Here is a 15,049-nt window from a genome sequence, read left to right on the forward strand (position 1 = left end):
TTATGAAAATCCAATTATTTTCATTTTTTCATTTAAAAAATTTGAGAAAAAAAATATAATTATAAAAAATTAACAAAAATAATGAAAGAAAAAAATAAGTTGTGTCTCTTGTTAGTATCTTTGTGTCCTTCCTGTTAGGATGGACACAAAATACACTAATTCAGTATCTCTGGACACAATGTCTCTATCCATGTCTCATCTGTCAAACACGATTTTGTGTCTCCGTGTCGCTGTCTCAGTGTCATGTCCCTGAAAATAAACGCAACCTAAGGGACTTCTCTGACCTTCTTTTTAAAAACTTGTGCCCGATCCCTTCTTAAACTGTCTCAGCCTTATCACATATTTTACTATTTTTCCGTTGGTATTTTTGTACATTTTCAATTTTACAATTTTTGTACATAACTTCGTTTTTATAGTTTTCTTTAGGTTTTTAGTGACGCTTTTACAACTATTGTTATTACTTCACTATTTTACCCTCATATTTTTTTTCTAAAAGTCCTTCTTACCCTTCATTAAGTTAATTAATAATTTTTAATTGCCTAAAATTACTAATATGCCTCTAAGTACTCCAGTTTTACCGTTTAACCTGATTTAGCGTCAAAATATTACCGGATTAATCCTAATATTTTTCTAGGACTGAATTATCTATAATACTTTTACTTAAAGCCAATTATACTCTTAGGGACCTAAAATAATATTTTACCCTTTATTAATTTATTTATTTATTCTAGTTACTGTTTTTTACCGTTTTATTTCTAATTTTTACTAAAGCTTTTATTTAGTCCCGAAAATTTATTTTATTTATAATTTTGACCCAATTAATTTATATAATTACTAATTTATCCTTGATGATACTAATTTCAGAATTTTACTTATTTTTTATTTAGATTACATTTTTAACCTTCTTTTTACTCAAAAATGACCATAACACCCTTTTTTACTTTTACACCTTTGTTTCATAGGATTAAAATCAGTTTTCTAACCTCTTTTTAACCCTTATACACGTGACTTTCATGATCAACTAGTGGCTAGATTTTCAGGGGTGTAGTTTTCCATTTTTATCCACTTTTAGTGACTCTTAAGGCTTGAAACTTACACCCCAAGTGCTTCAAATACTTTCAGTAATTTTATACAATTTCCAGAGGCAAATAAGCTTCATATATCACTCAAATAATAGTCCAAAAATAGAAAAGCATCATTGAATTTTCAGAATTAAGAATCAAACCTTTCACACATAAGGAAACATATAAACACCGAAAACAAGCACAAACATACTCTAACTAATCCTAACCCTTACATCTTATGTCATTCAGTTATTAAACTTTTCACACACTATAAAACATGCACACTAGGGCAAGAGCACAGCTGATGATGGTGTAGTTTCATTTTTGGCCGAAAGTGTCGCTAAAACGTCGAAATCCAACCACTTTAAGCTCGAATCTCTCTAACTCCTTAGGCTTGCTGCATGGGTGCTTCAAGAGGAGTTCTCTATATAAGAAAGAGAGTAAGAATTCATCATGGCTAATATTTTAATAAAAATAGAAAATAAAAAGAGAAAGAACAAGTGTTTATCTAGCCAAATTTTGATATAAACGCAAGGATTAGTGAAAACGGGCAAGAGTTTGTGTTTGTATGGTTGAGTTATTGAAGAACACAAGAAGAACAATGAAAGAAGAGTTGAATTAGGGGCTGGAGCATAGAGAACAATTGCAATAATTTTCTCTCTTTCTCTCTCAAGAATTCGGTCAAAAGAGTTAAAAAATGTATAAAGCGTTTTGTGAATTTTGTGGCCAATGCTTCTTTAAATAAAAATCAAAGTCTAGCTGAATTTATGATGGTAAAAGAGGCTGAAATTTTTGTGGTCAAGGGTTGGGCTTCAATGAACAAGGGGCATAAAAACAAGGAAGCTTGGTCAGCGCTTGCATGTCGAGTTTATCCGCAATTAACCTCGGTTATTTACTCAAGGTTAAAAGCACAGCAGAGAAGGGGAAAAAGGCTGAGATAGTCTCAGCCCAAAGGCTGAGAAGGAGATACAAGTTACTTAGGTGGCAACTAAGAAGATTTGGGGTCTCTAGGAGTCATTTGCGGAATACTAGTCGAAAATTCGGTTCGGAGTAAATTTTACCGTGTGGTGAAATAATTAATGGCTAGATTTATTCTTAAAGAAATAAATCATGAATGGATGGATAATATTAATCTTGGTCATAATTTTCAATGTAGAAATTATTTTTACCACTGGTTTTGAAGTTTTCGATTATAAGAGTTTTTTCTCGGCGCACGCAAAACCGTCACTAAAAGTGAATTTTTGGCTCAAAAAGTCTCTAGTGAGGAAAATAAATCAATGGTAAGGTAATATTTATTATTTACTAGTCAAACTTGACTTAGGAGATTAATTACCCTCATAAAGTCAATTTTGACCTTATTAATGGCCTTTTTCTATTTAATTTTTTATTTTTTCTTTAATTTTTTTTTACCATTAGGCCAACCTCACTATTTCTTATTGGGCCGTGTCAGAATTTTGCGAAATAAATTTTAAAATAGCCAAAAAATTCTGTTTATCAAAAATTGAGTTTTTACATTCTGCTTCTTGCACATTAAAATTGGTCATGCGAGATATTACAGAAGTAATGTAACTTTGATATTCTTTAGTGAGTCCATCCAGGATAGCTTGGATGTGATCATCTTCTTGAATTGGACAATCAATTACAATAAGAGAATCAACAAACTTTTGTATATTGGATAGATATGCAGATGCAGTTGAGGTTTTCTTGTAAGCTCTAAGCTGAGTCTTTAGGCTTTGAATTCGAGTTCTTGATGATGTGTTGAAAATATGAGTGATCGTCTTCCACAATTCTGCAAAAGTTTCACATTGGACCACTTTGTTTTGGTATGTGATACTCATTAAAGATACTAGTCATGTTAGTAAAGCAATATCATTTTTCCTCCATTTTATGTATTTTGCAGATTCTTATCGAATAATTGTTGTTGCTGGAGTTTTCTTTACAAGAGTTGAATTAGGTTTCTCTTTAAATGCAGTTGCTTACTTTGATGATAAATCTGATTCTTCTTTGTCATCAAGGACTGTGACTGATATAAATTGAGGTGGTGCTTTAGTTAAATCAAGATGATCTTAGAGTTCAAGTGTCTAGATTGTAAGAATGACACGGTATTTTCAAGTTGAAAAGTTATTTTTCTCTAGCTTGTCTATGAAAGGAACAAGAGTGTTCTTGGCAGCGGATGAAGATGATGCAAGCATTAAAGCTATGGTTGATCGAATCTTGCTCTTGATACCATGTAAAGGAATAAAGAGAGATGAATTACAGAAAGAATGCTTTCAGGATGAACTTGTGAAAGTAAGAATGAACTAGCTTTGTTATTGAAGAGTGATTACAAATGCAGTAGCTACCACTCTTATATACACATTGAGGATAAATGATAGCCACTCATTACTAACCAACTGCTAACAGATTTTATAGCAGAATTCATAACAGAATCTGAACTTCCAACTAACTACCTATTGCTAACAATTTTTCTTTCCATGCTATCAAGTTAGAGAAAATTCAGATCTTACGTAAAATTGAAAAAGTAAATTAGATACATAAAATGTGAAATCGTAATAAGATTTAAACCAAAAAATTGTCAAATCTAGTATAAATTTTGCAAAATCGATTGACTCATTTAAAATCATAATATTGGAAGATTTTAAGAGTTAAATCGATATTTTAACAACTATGCTTATTGTACATGTTAGCAAAGTCTTCTGCCTTAACACATTCATTCTAAATTTTAAATCCTAAATATTAAATTTAAAATTCTAAATCTTAAATTTTAAACCCTAAATTGGTTTATATTGTTTCTCTTTTAGATGTTCTTTTTAATTGAGTTTCAAATGTTTTTTTTTAGTTTCAAATGTTTCTTTTTAATGTTCACATCGTTTTAATTATTGGATGTTTTTTAAATTAATTGTACTACAAGAAAAACGCTGAATACCGTCGGATTTAGCGTCGCACATTAGCGTCGGCTTTGCCGGCTTATTTATCGGTGATTTTTAGGTGTTAAATTCGTCAAGTCAAATCATTACCGGAGGATTTATGTTTTTGACGGTAAATTTTTTGATAATAATTGGAGAAAAAACAGAAAAATTGGGGCGAAATTTAGTGTCGGGTTTATCGGTGAATTTTTCTGCCGGTAAATCCAATTAGTAGAACATTGTGTTTTAGTGACCCCAATGCGTTACCATCAGTTTTATCTGTAGGTAAATCCGACGTTAAACTTGCCCTAAATTCAAAATGCGAACCTTCCCCCCTCATTTATGAAACACACTCTCTGTCTCTATTTCTCTCTCTAACTTTCTCCTCTATCTTTCTCTCTTCTCTCTCTACCTCCAGCAGCCCCTTCAGCCACCCTCTGCCAGCGCCGACAACATGCAATCTTCTCCAAAGACTTCATGGACTCACCTTGATCTTGTTTCATTGCCTGAAATAGAGCTTCTCTCTGTCGCCGGAGCTGCGTCTCTCCTCCCTCTTCTAGGTAGGTTTTCCTCATCCCTCTCCCTATTCTATCCTCATTTTTATTTCATTTTAAATAAAAAAATCCTAACACCTTTTTGAACCCTAACCCTAACCTTGTTCTTACTTTTTTCAGTTGGCTATGTTTTATTAATGCATGTTTATGTTTTTTTCTTTATTATTATCATAATAAATTTCATTTTAGTATTCTTATTCATTGACATAAAATTATTTTAAGTAAGCTGTTTGTGTGGTATGATTTTTTGGGCATCTCATTATTCTAATATTAATGCTGCTGTTGAGTTATTTAGATAAAATATTTTCTTGTCATTTTTGTTAACTATTTGCTTATTAGATTATTCTAATTTAGTTTTTTCTAAAGTTTTTTTGGTCTGTTTCTAAATGTCGTCTAGGTATTATTGAATTGAATATTAAATCATATGTTGAAGATAAGGGTACTGGCAAGTTATGATATGTTCAGGTAAACAGTAAGTAATAATATTGAATATATCAATTTTTTTAGTTCAATTGACAATTGAAGTTTTGGATATAGAAAGATATATGAATGATTCCTTGTTGCTATTGAGTTATGTCATTTGTGTGAAAAAAAATTGAATTGATATTATTTTGCTGACGAAGTTAAATAAATAATTGATAATTTATTTTTATTCATACTATTTCATGAAAAGTTCAAGTTACTTTAGTTTGAAATTCGAGAAATAAAAATTTATCTAATTTAGACAAATAAATTGAATGAATTGATTAATGTGAGCTCGTTGCTTTCCTTTTTTTTTTTTTAAATGACACAAGTTACTATTGTTGCTATAGTAATTAACATTGAGCATCAATTTGTTTCACATTTGCATGTGGTCACCATTGGATCTTGAAATACTACTTGATTAGTGACTCCCTCATTTGCAGAAGAGCAATTGCCTATGAGTAATAATATAATATTACAAAGTTATAAACTATTAAATATAGAACAAAGAATTAAATTAAAAAATATATATTCATGATGCTTTATTTTAACCTTCTTGCATATAGTTCATACTATTACTTAATAGAGAGTGAGTTAACGAGAGAAATGGAGTTTTGTTTGGTTGGAGAGAAATAATATAAAAGTGTTTTTTTTTTCTTTTTTATATTAGAATACAAGTATAATTTAGTGCTGTTGTTTAGGTGTTAAGATTGCAAAAGAAATGTTATTATTTAACAAAATGTTACCATTTATTTTTTTTTAATTTAAAATTTAAGTTTACTGTCGAATTTTTCGGGGGATTAATCCGACGGCAACGAATTCAAGAATTTCGCCAAATAAAAATTTATATCTGCTACTAAAATTCATTAAAAATTAGCGACGGACAAAAAAATCTGTCAATAAATAATTATTGACAAGGTTTATGCCGTCAAATTTATTCCATTGCTAAATCTAATAATAAATATATTACTATCAAATTTTTTTGACAAATCTACTAATAAATTTGATGGTGTCCCACAATTTTCTTATAATGTTGGCTAAATTAATATTGAGTCCCTAGATTTTCATATAAGGACCGAATGGGTCTTAAACACACTTTGAAGTCATTCTATAGCCCAAAAGAAACGTGCTCTTCGTATTTTTAATAGAGAAATATAGGAGTTAATATTTTTTATCAGTATTAGTCAATATTTTAGATTAACACTTTATTTTTATAATATTAGAATTTATATTTTAGAGTTAAAAACAACTAAATATCAACTAAAAATACTAATTTTTATTGGCCACTTAATATCGCTCTTTTTAATATTTGAATAGCATTATTTGGTTTCTGCTTGTATATTTAGTTAGCATGTATGTATAAGTTTTTTCCATCCAATTTTTTCATTTAAAGATTATATTTCAAAAAGTGGTAACACTTTTTTAGATGTTATATTTTTTAAAAAATAATTTTTAAAAGAAAAAACTTATAAAAAGATAAAAAATATTATATTTTAAAAAATATTCTCCCGTATAACAATATTCATTGTTTTTCTATTTTTTTTAGAATCAAATCAAATTAATTGCTTCAACTGGATTAATTAAAAATAGCCACTAAATCGATTCAATTCAGGATAAAAATTGGTCAACAATAAATCGATAAAAAAAGGTCAAATAGTCGTCTATTCAGGTAATTTAACTTTTTAATGATTAATCAATTTAAAATATTAAAATACAAAAGATATTTTATTAAAAATGATATATTTTATATATAAATATATTACTTTATTATATCTGATTCAATTCTAGTTGAACTTCTAAATCTTTATACTTCTATTTCTACCAGACTAATAATCACTACTAATTCGATTTTTAGAACTTTAATTTTACCAAATAAATAAATAAAATTTAACAGAAATATTAAAACACCAGATACTAGTTTATCAAACAAAAACACAAATTCATATAATTATTAGTACAAATTAAACCTATTTTTTATTTAAAATCCATTTTAAATTAGAAGAGTTTGCACTAGAAATTAAAGACATATTAAAAATAATTTAATAAATATGCCATAAAAGAAGCATTAACCTTGCTCACTAGTTATCATGAAATATTGTGTTTCTCTTTATGATATTCACTTTTTATATATAAATAAAAAACGTCATTCATGCCGATGGAAAGACATTGTTATATATAGGGCCATCCAATTTTGAATTAACTCGCATCAAATTGCATCGTTTGATATGAATTGAAAGAAATATAGTCTTAGTATATTAGACTTGTTGGCCACAGGCATCTTCATGGGGCCCTCGCTTCACAAGATTGGTCGGTTTGTCATCTCCATCAAATTGAGGTGTACAATTTTTTTTTTCTTTTCTTAAAAGAAAAATTATTGCATCATTTTCCATATTCTCTCCAAAATCATGAAACCAAGGAATTAATCTGTTGAATTTTTTATTATCAAAATTCCACACTATGATATTAGTGCCAAATTTGCATCACATGCCTACCTAATTTCACAAATAGGTGTAGCAAGCTAATAAAGTAATTTAGGCATTTATTTAAAGTGACAACTAATGAACCCTTTAATTTTTTCCAAGATATAGTGCACCAAAAACCGAAATACGAGAAGCATAAATACATGTTTATAATTAATCTATTATGTATATATAATAAATAATTAATTTATTATGTATATATAATTTTTTTATTATTAAGAGACCACTACAACAAAATAGTATAAATTAAGCAATAAAGTTAAGCGTTCAAATCTTTTAAAATTAAATCTTTAACCAAGTCATAGCATATTTTTTTTTAATGTATGTATATATGTGTTGTCGCTGCTGTTTCTTTTTCTCTTCCTCTTATATATGTTAAGCAAAAGTATTGAGCACAAAATTTTGATACATAACCTAGAAATTTTAGTTTATAGCATAAAAAAAACTAATGTATAGCACAAAAAATTTGTATTATATCAATTAATTTTTGTGCTATATGCAAAAATTTTTATACTATATTCATAAATTTATGTATTACGTGCAAAATTTTTTGTACTTGTGTGTAAAAATTTATATGTTCTGTAATAATTTTTGTGCTTTATAATAAAATTTATGTGCTCAAAAAATACGTTGATAAAGAACTACGTGAAAATACACGCATATTTTGTCAAATTTGTTAATTAAATTTAGTTACCAAAAATATTTATACATCTAATATTACCGTAAATAAAAAACTTGAACAGCATCCAAAAAAGAGAGATAAACATAAAATTGGAATAAATCTCAACTAACTAGACCTCACAACAAACAAAACAACAACCAAACTATATCAATTTAATTAAATTTGTGATGATGTCATATTTCCTTTTTCTAAAAGTTTTAATCGGATAAAAAAAAGTATTCGAATGATTATATTTTTAACATACTTTTTTAAATAAAAAAAATTGAGTGCTTAAATTTTTTGTATAGATCAAAGTTTTTTTTTTTTTTTATTTATCTTATGCTAAATTCTTTTTTTTTTGTCTAAGAAAAATCAAATTTTAAATTTTTTAATTATAGAAGTTCTGATATTATATCATTATCTCATTTTTCTAAAAAATTTAACTCGATACGAAGAGATATATAAATAATTATATCTCTAATAAAATTAATTAAATTGATATAGATATGGTCCATGAGAAAAAATATGTTGCATATGCTACAAAGAAGTACGGTGTGTCCAAGCTAAGTATGTTGTTTCTTGTGGTCTGGCATGCTTTAATTTGTTTCAGAGAAGTAGTTTTGTCCCAAAGAATCTGTTATAAAAAGCTGGTTCTTAAAAAAAAAAGTGTTATATAGTGCATTTGTATCATTATTATTGTTTTGAGGTAAATCTAGTATTTTATTTACGGATAATTGTTATGGTGTCTAAAAGAAGGTACTTAATTTATTTAAAAAAGTTAAAAATTAATATTTAATTTAAAAATATAAAAATAAATAATTTTTATGAATTTAAGTTTACTACAAAAAAATAAATTAGCCTTGGTTATATATATATATATATATACACACACTATCTACTAGAGTTTAATCTGTGTATATATGCAACATTATTATTATTATTATTCCAGCACTCATTTTGACAATGACAACCATATCAACAACCATAACAGAGACCTCAAATGTCAATATAGAAGATATCTTTTTGCATAGATCATGTATGTTATTAACATTATTTCTTATGCCATAATAATAAGTCATGAAATAACTCACTGTATTCTTTCCAATGATTGAGGTATTTGCTAACATAGTCACATGTACATGTTGTGCAGTCAATGTATCCAGTAAGAGTTTTCTTTTCTTTTTTTTTTTAATAAAAAAAGAAATTACGTTATACAATTTGTACTTAAGGAAAAAGATACCCATAAATGGCATCAATTTAAATTCTTTCCTATCCCTACCCCTACAAGCTTTTAAACCCTAATTAACCTGTTGATTATATAGTCTCAGCTTATTATATACTATATATATAGTATATAGTACATACATACACCTAGCGAAGTTATATTATATCTATTCAAATTTCCGAACAAATTATTATTTTATATATTTTTGTGTGTGGTTCTAACAATAATTGTGAATAGGCTTCTTGAATATTAGGTGATAAGGTTCATGTGTGTTGACAAATGGCAAACAATAATTCTGTGTTTAATAGGGGGAAAACGTACAGTTAGCGGCTAATGTCACGCCATACCCAAAATAATTAGTAAAAAAAAGAAAGAAATTAAAATATTTGTACGTTATTATTTATGATGACATGGATATTCTGATTTTATTCAATAAGAAATTATAATTGTGTGGATATTATTCATATTTTAGTAATTTAATTTCTTATCTATAAATTTAAAAAGTGTTTAAACAGATCCTAATTAATTTTTTTATGAAAAAATATTTATCTGATAAAAAGACATATTTGGAAAAATAATGAGAGAAGAAGAAAAGAAGAAAAGAAAGCAACTAATATGGCCCATAAAATGTCTACTGATGAGCCCAATGACGTGATCTCCATCTTCCCCCACTCTCTTCTCTCATCCTATTCAATTCACCTTTCACCTCACTTTCTTTAATTTCTTTTTTTATATAATATAATTTTTTCCCCATTTTTAATTTTCTCCATATTCTATTTCATTATTTATAAACAAAAAAAGAAAAAAACAAATTAATAAAACCTCTCTCACATTCATTCACCTATCTTGGATTCTTTGTTTATTCCTCATCAACCAACATAATAACTATGTCTTCAAGTGGTGGTGGTAGTAGTGGGAAGGAGTTAGTAGAAGGATCAAGCTCACCAACACTTAGCCGCTATGAATCCCAAAAGAGAAGGGATTGGAACACTTTTGGGCAATACTTGAAGAATCAAAGACCCCCAGTTCCACTATCACATTGCAATTGCAACCATGTCTTGGATTTTCTAAGGTACCTTGATCAATTTGGTAAAACCAAGGTACACATCCAAGGGTGCATGTTTTACGGGCAGCCAGAGCCGCCCGCACCCTGTACTTGTCCTCTTAGGCAGGCCTGGGGCTCCCTTGACGCCCTGATAGGGAGACTCAGGGCTGCCTATGAGGAAAACGGTGGATCTCCTGAGACTAATCCTTTTGCGAACGGCTCTATCCGTGTTTACCTCAGAGAGGTTAGGGAGTGCCAAGCTAAGGCTAGGGGTATCCCTTACAAGAAGAAGAAGAAGGTCGCCGCCACCACCAGCCAAGGAAGCAGTAGTAAGGGAAATTGTGATGATTCATCACCCTCCACCACCATGCACTACTCTTGAATATTTCTTCAATTCCTCCTTCCTTCATTACTTGATGGTAACTATTAATTAATCTCATCATCATGCACTTTTGTGTTTTCTGATTGAATGTATGTTATTTTCTAGGATCTAGTTATAGATGTACATGTATTATTGCTAATAATTTTCTAATTAAATTTCTAACCTAATTAAGAGGTAGTACTACTTATAGTAGCTATATATTCCTATGGAGTAAATATATATTCTGATAAACATTTTTTAATTATCTTTTTATTCTCTAAATAAAAGAAAAAATGTTACATTAAATCATATTTTTCACATGCATCTGTGAAACCTTTGAACTTGTGAAATCCGTTTTATGCATCTGATTGTTTTGGTGCATGGATTCTAGACTATATGTGTAAAACATAAAAAAAAAAAAAAAAAAAAAAAAAAAAAAAAAAAAAACTCACAAATACAGATCAGTTTAGAAAAAAAAAATGTGATGATAACTGGATGGTTGTAATTATTGAAACATTACTATATCATTGGGACTATGGTTTTTTATATAGATTATCAGATTCTTTTAAGAATTGTGAACAAGACAAACAATTCTCATAAATAGACAGGAATTTAAGTTGTTGGCGGGCTTCAATTAGATTGTGAACAAAGTCTATATATATATAAGTATTATTTTATATACCCAAAATAGTATTTGCATATCGTGTATGTATTCTTTAGGCTGTATATAGATTACATTATTCTCTACGCGCACATGCGCTCTAATACCCACTTAATTAAGGGGAATTAATTATGCAACAAAATCTAATCACTATTTCGTGTCACTTCAATTAAATATTTTTAATTAGCATGTTAGCTTTTCCCTTAATTTTTCCCTTTTAAGATTCTGCAGATTTTGTGTCCCATGAAGATTTTACTAATAAGATGACATGCACAGTAGTCTTTTTCTTTTTTTTTTTTTTTTTTTGGTTTTGTGGATTCTTTTCTTAATTTTTCATTTATATTTTTTTTACTTTAATTTGTTGTTGAAATGGAGATGGCATAAAACTTTCTTGAGAAAGAATAATGAGTATAGTCTGTCATGTGAATAAAATGATTGATATCATCTCATAGTTTATTAAGATTCTACTAGGTAACATTAAATCAAACATTTTAGCATAAATTAACTTCACTTGATCTAGTGGTTAGTTTACTAGTTTACTTATATAAATATCGAAAGTTCGAATTTCACTTTGTGCATGCAGCAACCGTTGACAATAAATCTTTAAATTGAGTTCAGATCCACAACAAATTAATTATTAATCTGCCAAATCGAAAAATAGCATAGAACAAAAAAAAAATCAAACATATTAACATGAAAAAATTGTTGATAAACACATGCCTTTTGTATTGCTTTTCTATTTCACAATTTAATAATAGCTAGCAGGTCATGATTGAATGAAATCTCTTATATTTTAATCAAATGTTTAATGGTTTTGTTAATTAAATTTCATAATTACCATCATAATCATATCTATTAAGTCCTATTTAATGTTAAACTATATTAGATATATATTAAAATCAGTTATCAAAATTAATAATTAATATAAAATATATTTATTAGAATACAAAATACACATTAAAAATAAATTAAACAACATACGTATATTTATACACAAATATATTATAACTGATTTTGGTGTAAACATATTATTTTTGCTTAGCATTATGCTATTTTTAATGGTAGCAGATCCATGCAAAATTGATTGGGATATACATGTATATGTCTTTATTTCTTTTCTATTCTTCCTTTTTTCTTTACCATGAATCATGTGTGTCCAGCATCTGATTCTGTGGTACAATGGTTTTTATATTCTCTTTCATATAGACAAATTCTATTGGTTTCAATTGTACCTTGAGAACTATTAATAAGGTTAATTATTTGGAGCATCTTGTTAATTTGGTTTAAGGCAAAAATGCAACTTGAGCATTGTGCAATTTAAGTTATCCCATCACTTCACATGTTTCTTGTCGGCTATTTTATTCAAATTGGAACTTGAATAGCAATAATTTTGAATGAAGCACATTTTTTTTAGTACAATGAATTGGGTTATAAATTGGTCAATCAAGACATGCTCTTGTGATTCCACTCAAATTTGTCAAAAGTTACTGCAGGTACACACATAACACATTCGATGATTTAAATAAGCATAATATATAGCATATAAAATATTACATTATACATCTATGTATTATTAATAAGCTACTTATTACTTGGAACTTTTGGTGAGGACCCCTTCAAAAATATACATATAGTTCTTCTTTATTGTATAGAATTAAATGATGTGTGTATTTCTAGGGAATATTTCATAGTGTACGGAGAGTTGTGTTGCACAGCCTGTGTTCTCAGTGGTAGCAGCAAGTTAGGGTTTTCTTGTTTGTATATATACATGCTATGATCAATGTATATGTGAAAACTATTTGGTGGCAGCTTTTGAGATCTGAAAACCTGAAATTTTTGTTGATTCATTTTTAATTTGTAGTATAATCAATACATTTTCACTAGTTATATGCTTCCTGATTATGATTAAAGTGTCAATGGACTAAAGACATGCTTCAGAGGCACATAGTCACATACCATACTGTCATGCATAGCGTTTTCATAAAAGGGTGAGTTGTAAGTCTCACTTCAATTATTCAATTAATTTTAAGTTAAAAGGAATATCTATATTATGTATCAATTATTGTAGATGGACATTAAAATTAGCTATTAAATCAGTCAATTAGTATATATTAAAATATAAAATATATAATAAAAATAAGTTACACAATACGTATATTTATATATAAATACATAATAACTAATTTTGATATATAAATAATATTTTTTATTATGTATAATATAAATAGGAGATATTGGGTGTATAGTTTTTTTTTTTTCAGAATATCTTTTAGTTTTAATATAACATATTTACCGTCTTGACTATATTATTATTATTATTATTATTATTATTATTATTATTATTATTATTATTATCAGTTTTTAATTTATATATAATATCTTAGTTGTGATCAGGGCAAGTTGTGATTTCAAACTTATTAACTGTTTTTATGTTAGTTTTACATTTAAAGAATCAAATTATATGTTATTAGTATTGTATACAGAGGTAAGTAACTAACTCATTTATAAATTTTTCATCCCATTTTTGTTCTGAACAAAATATATTTAAGTAAATATAAATATATGTGTTATTTAATTAATTTTTAATTTATATTTTATATTTTAATATATATTTTATATAAATAATTAATCTAATGGCTGATTTTTTTATGTGTACGTAACATGATTATTAATTATAATAGAAGCAATAAAGTAGGCTTCATGATGTTGATGGAAAAGGGAATTTCTCTACTAATTATGCCCAGATTGTACATCCTAATATTAAATTTGAGTTTGGACAATTTATCCTTTATTAATCCAAGACTGGTCCTTTCCTCTCTTTTTCTTTTTTTTTTTTTCATTTTTTTTTACTGTGTCGAGGGCGTTCTCTTTTGGTAAATATAGTACAAAGCATGAAACATGATTATTATTATTCTAATTAGCTATACTAACCTTTCAAGTTTCATCACTACTCTTTATTGCTTCTATGTTCTAACTTTTATTGTAAAAATTGAGGCCTCTAAATATATAAAGATTTGCCTTATTTGGATTAATAAGTGTAAAATAATGCTTGTCTTCTGAGCTATGATAATTTCTCGCTGTTGCAGGATATATATGTATGTAGCATATAATCAAATTGGAGGAGTTCTTCTTTGCAAGCTAAGGCACACTCTATGTATGGAAGGTTTATTAATAATATAAATAATAAATAATATAATGTAGCATATAATCAATATAGGATGAGGTTCTTAATTCACAAGGCACAATCTATGGGAGGTTTGGTCTCTATGTTTAATAATTTGATGGCATGCCACCATTTGTTTTTCTAAATTTTTCTGTATTGTTTATTGGGGAATTTGTAAGTTCTTAGTGGGGTTAAAAAAAAAAAATAAAAGATCTCGTTATATAAATGATCAGTTATATATGCCTCCGTTACACTCACAAATATATATTTTTCGAAATGTTTAATAACAAAAAATATTAGGCAAAAATTACTAAAATTCATTATTTTTAGACTTATTTAATATACTTTGTAATAAATAAATGTTAAATAAAATAAATTTGGATAGATTGAGCTAATTATTTTTTGTCTCTTTAATATTAATGATATATTTTAAAGTATAAGGAATACGTATTTTGATAAATTTGGGT

General features: G+C 27.6%; 1 protein-coding gene across 1 annotated transcript; it reads left to right on the plus strand.

Annotated features, from left to right (window-relative positions):
• Positions 1-10,119: 10,119 nt before the first annotated feature.
• LOC112771861 (protein LIGHT-DEPENDENT SHORT HYPOCOTYLS 10) lies at positions 10,120-14,808 on the plus strand. The gene is made up of 2 exons (XM_025816682.3): positions 10,120-10,816; positions 14,506-14,808. The coding sequence occupies exon 1, from the start codon at positions 10,240-10,242 to the stop codon at positions 10,777-10,779; it is 540 nt and encodes a 179-aa protein (XP_025672467.1). The 5' UTR covers positions 10,120-10,239; the 3' UTR covers positions 10,780-10,816; positions 14,506-14,808.
• Positions 14,809-15,049: the final 241 nt, after the last annotated feature.

This window comes from Arachis hypogaea, chromosome 18 (assembly GCF_003086295.3).
Source record: "Arachis hypogaea cultivar Tifrunner chromosome 18, arahy.Tifrunner.gnm2.J5K5, whole genome shotgun sequence".
Taxonomy (NCBI): Eukaryota; Viridiplantae; Streptophyta; class Magnoliopsida; order Fabales; family Fabaceae; genus Arachis; species Arachis hypogaea.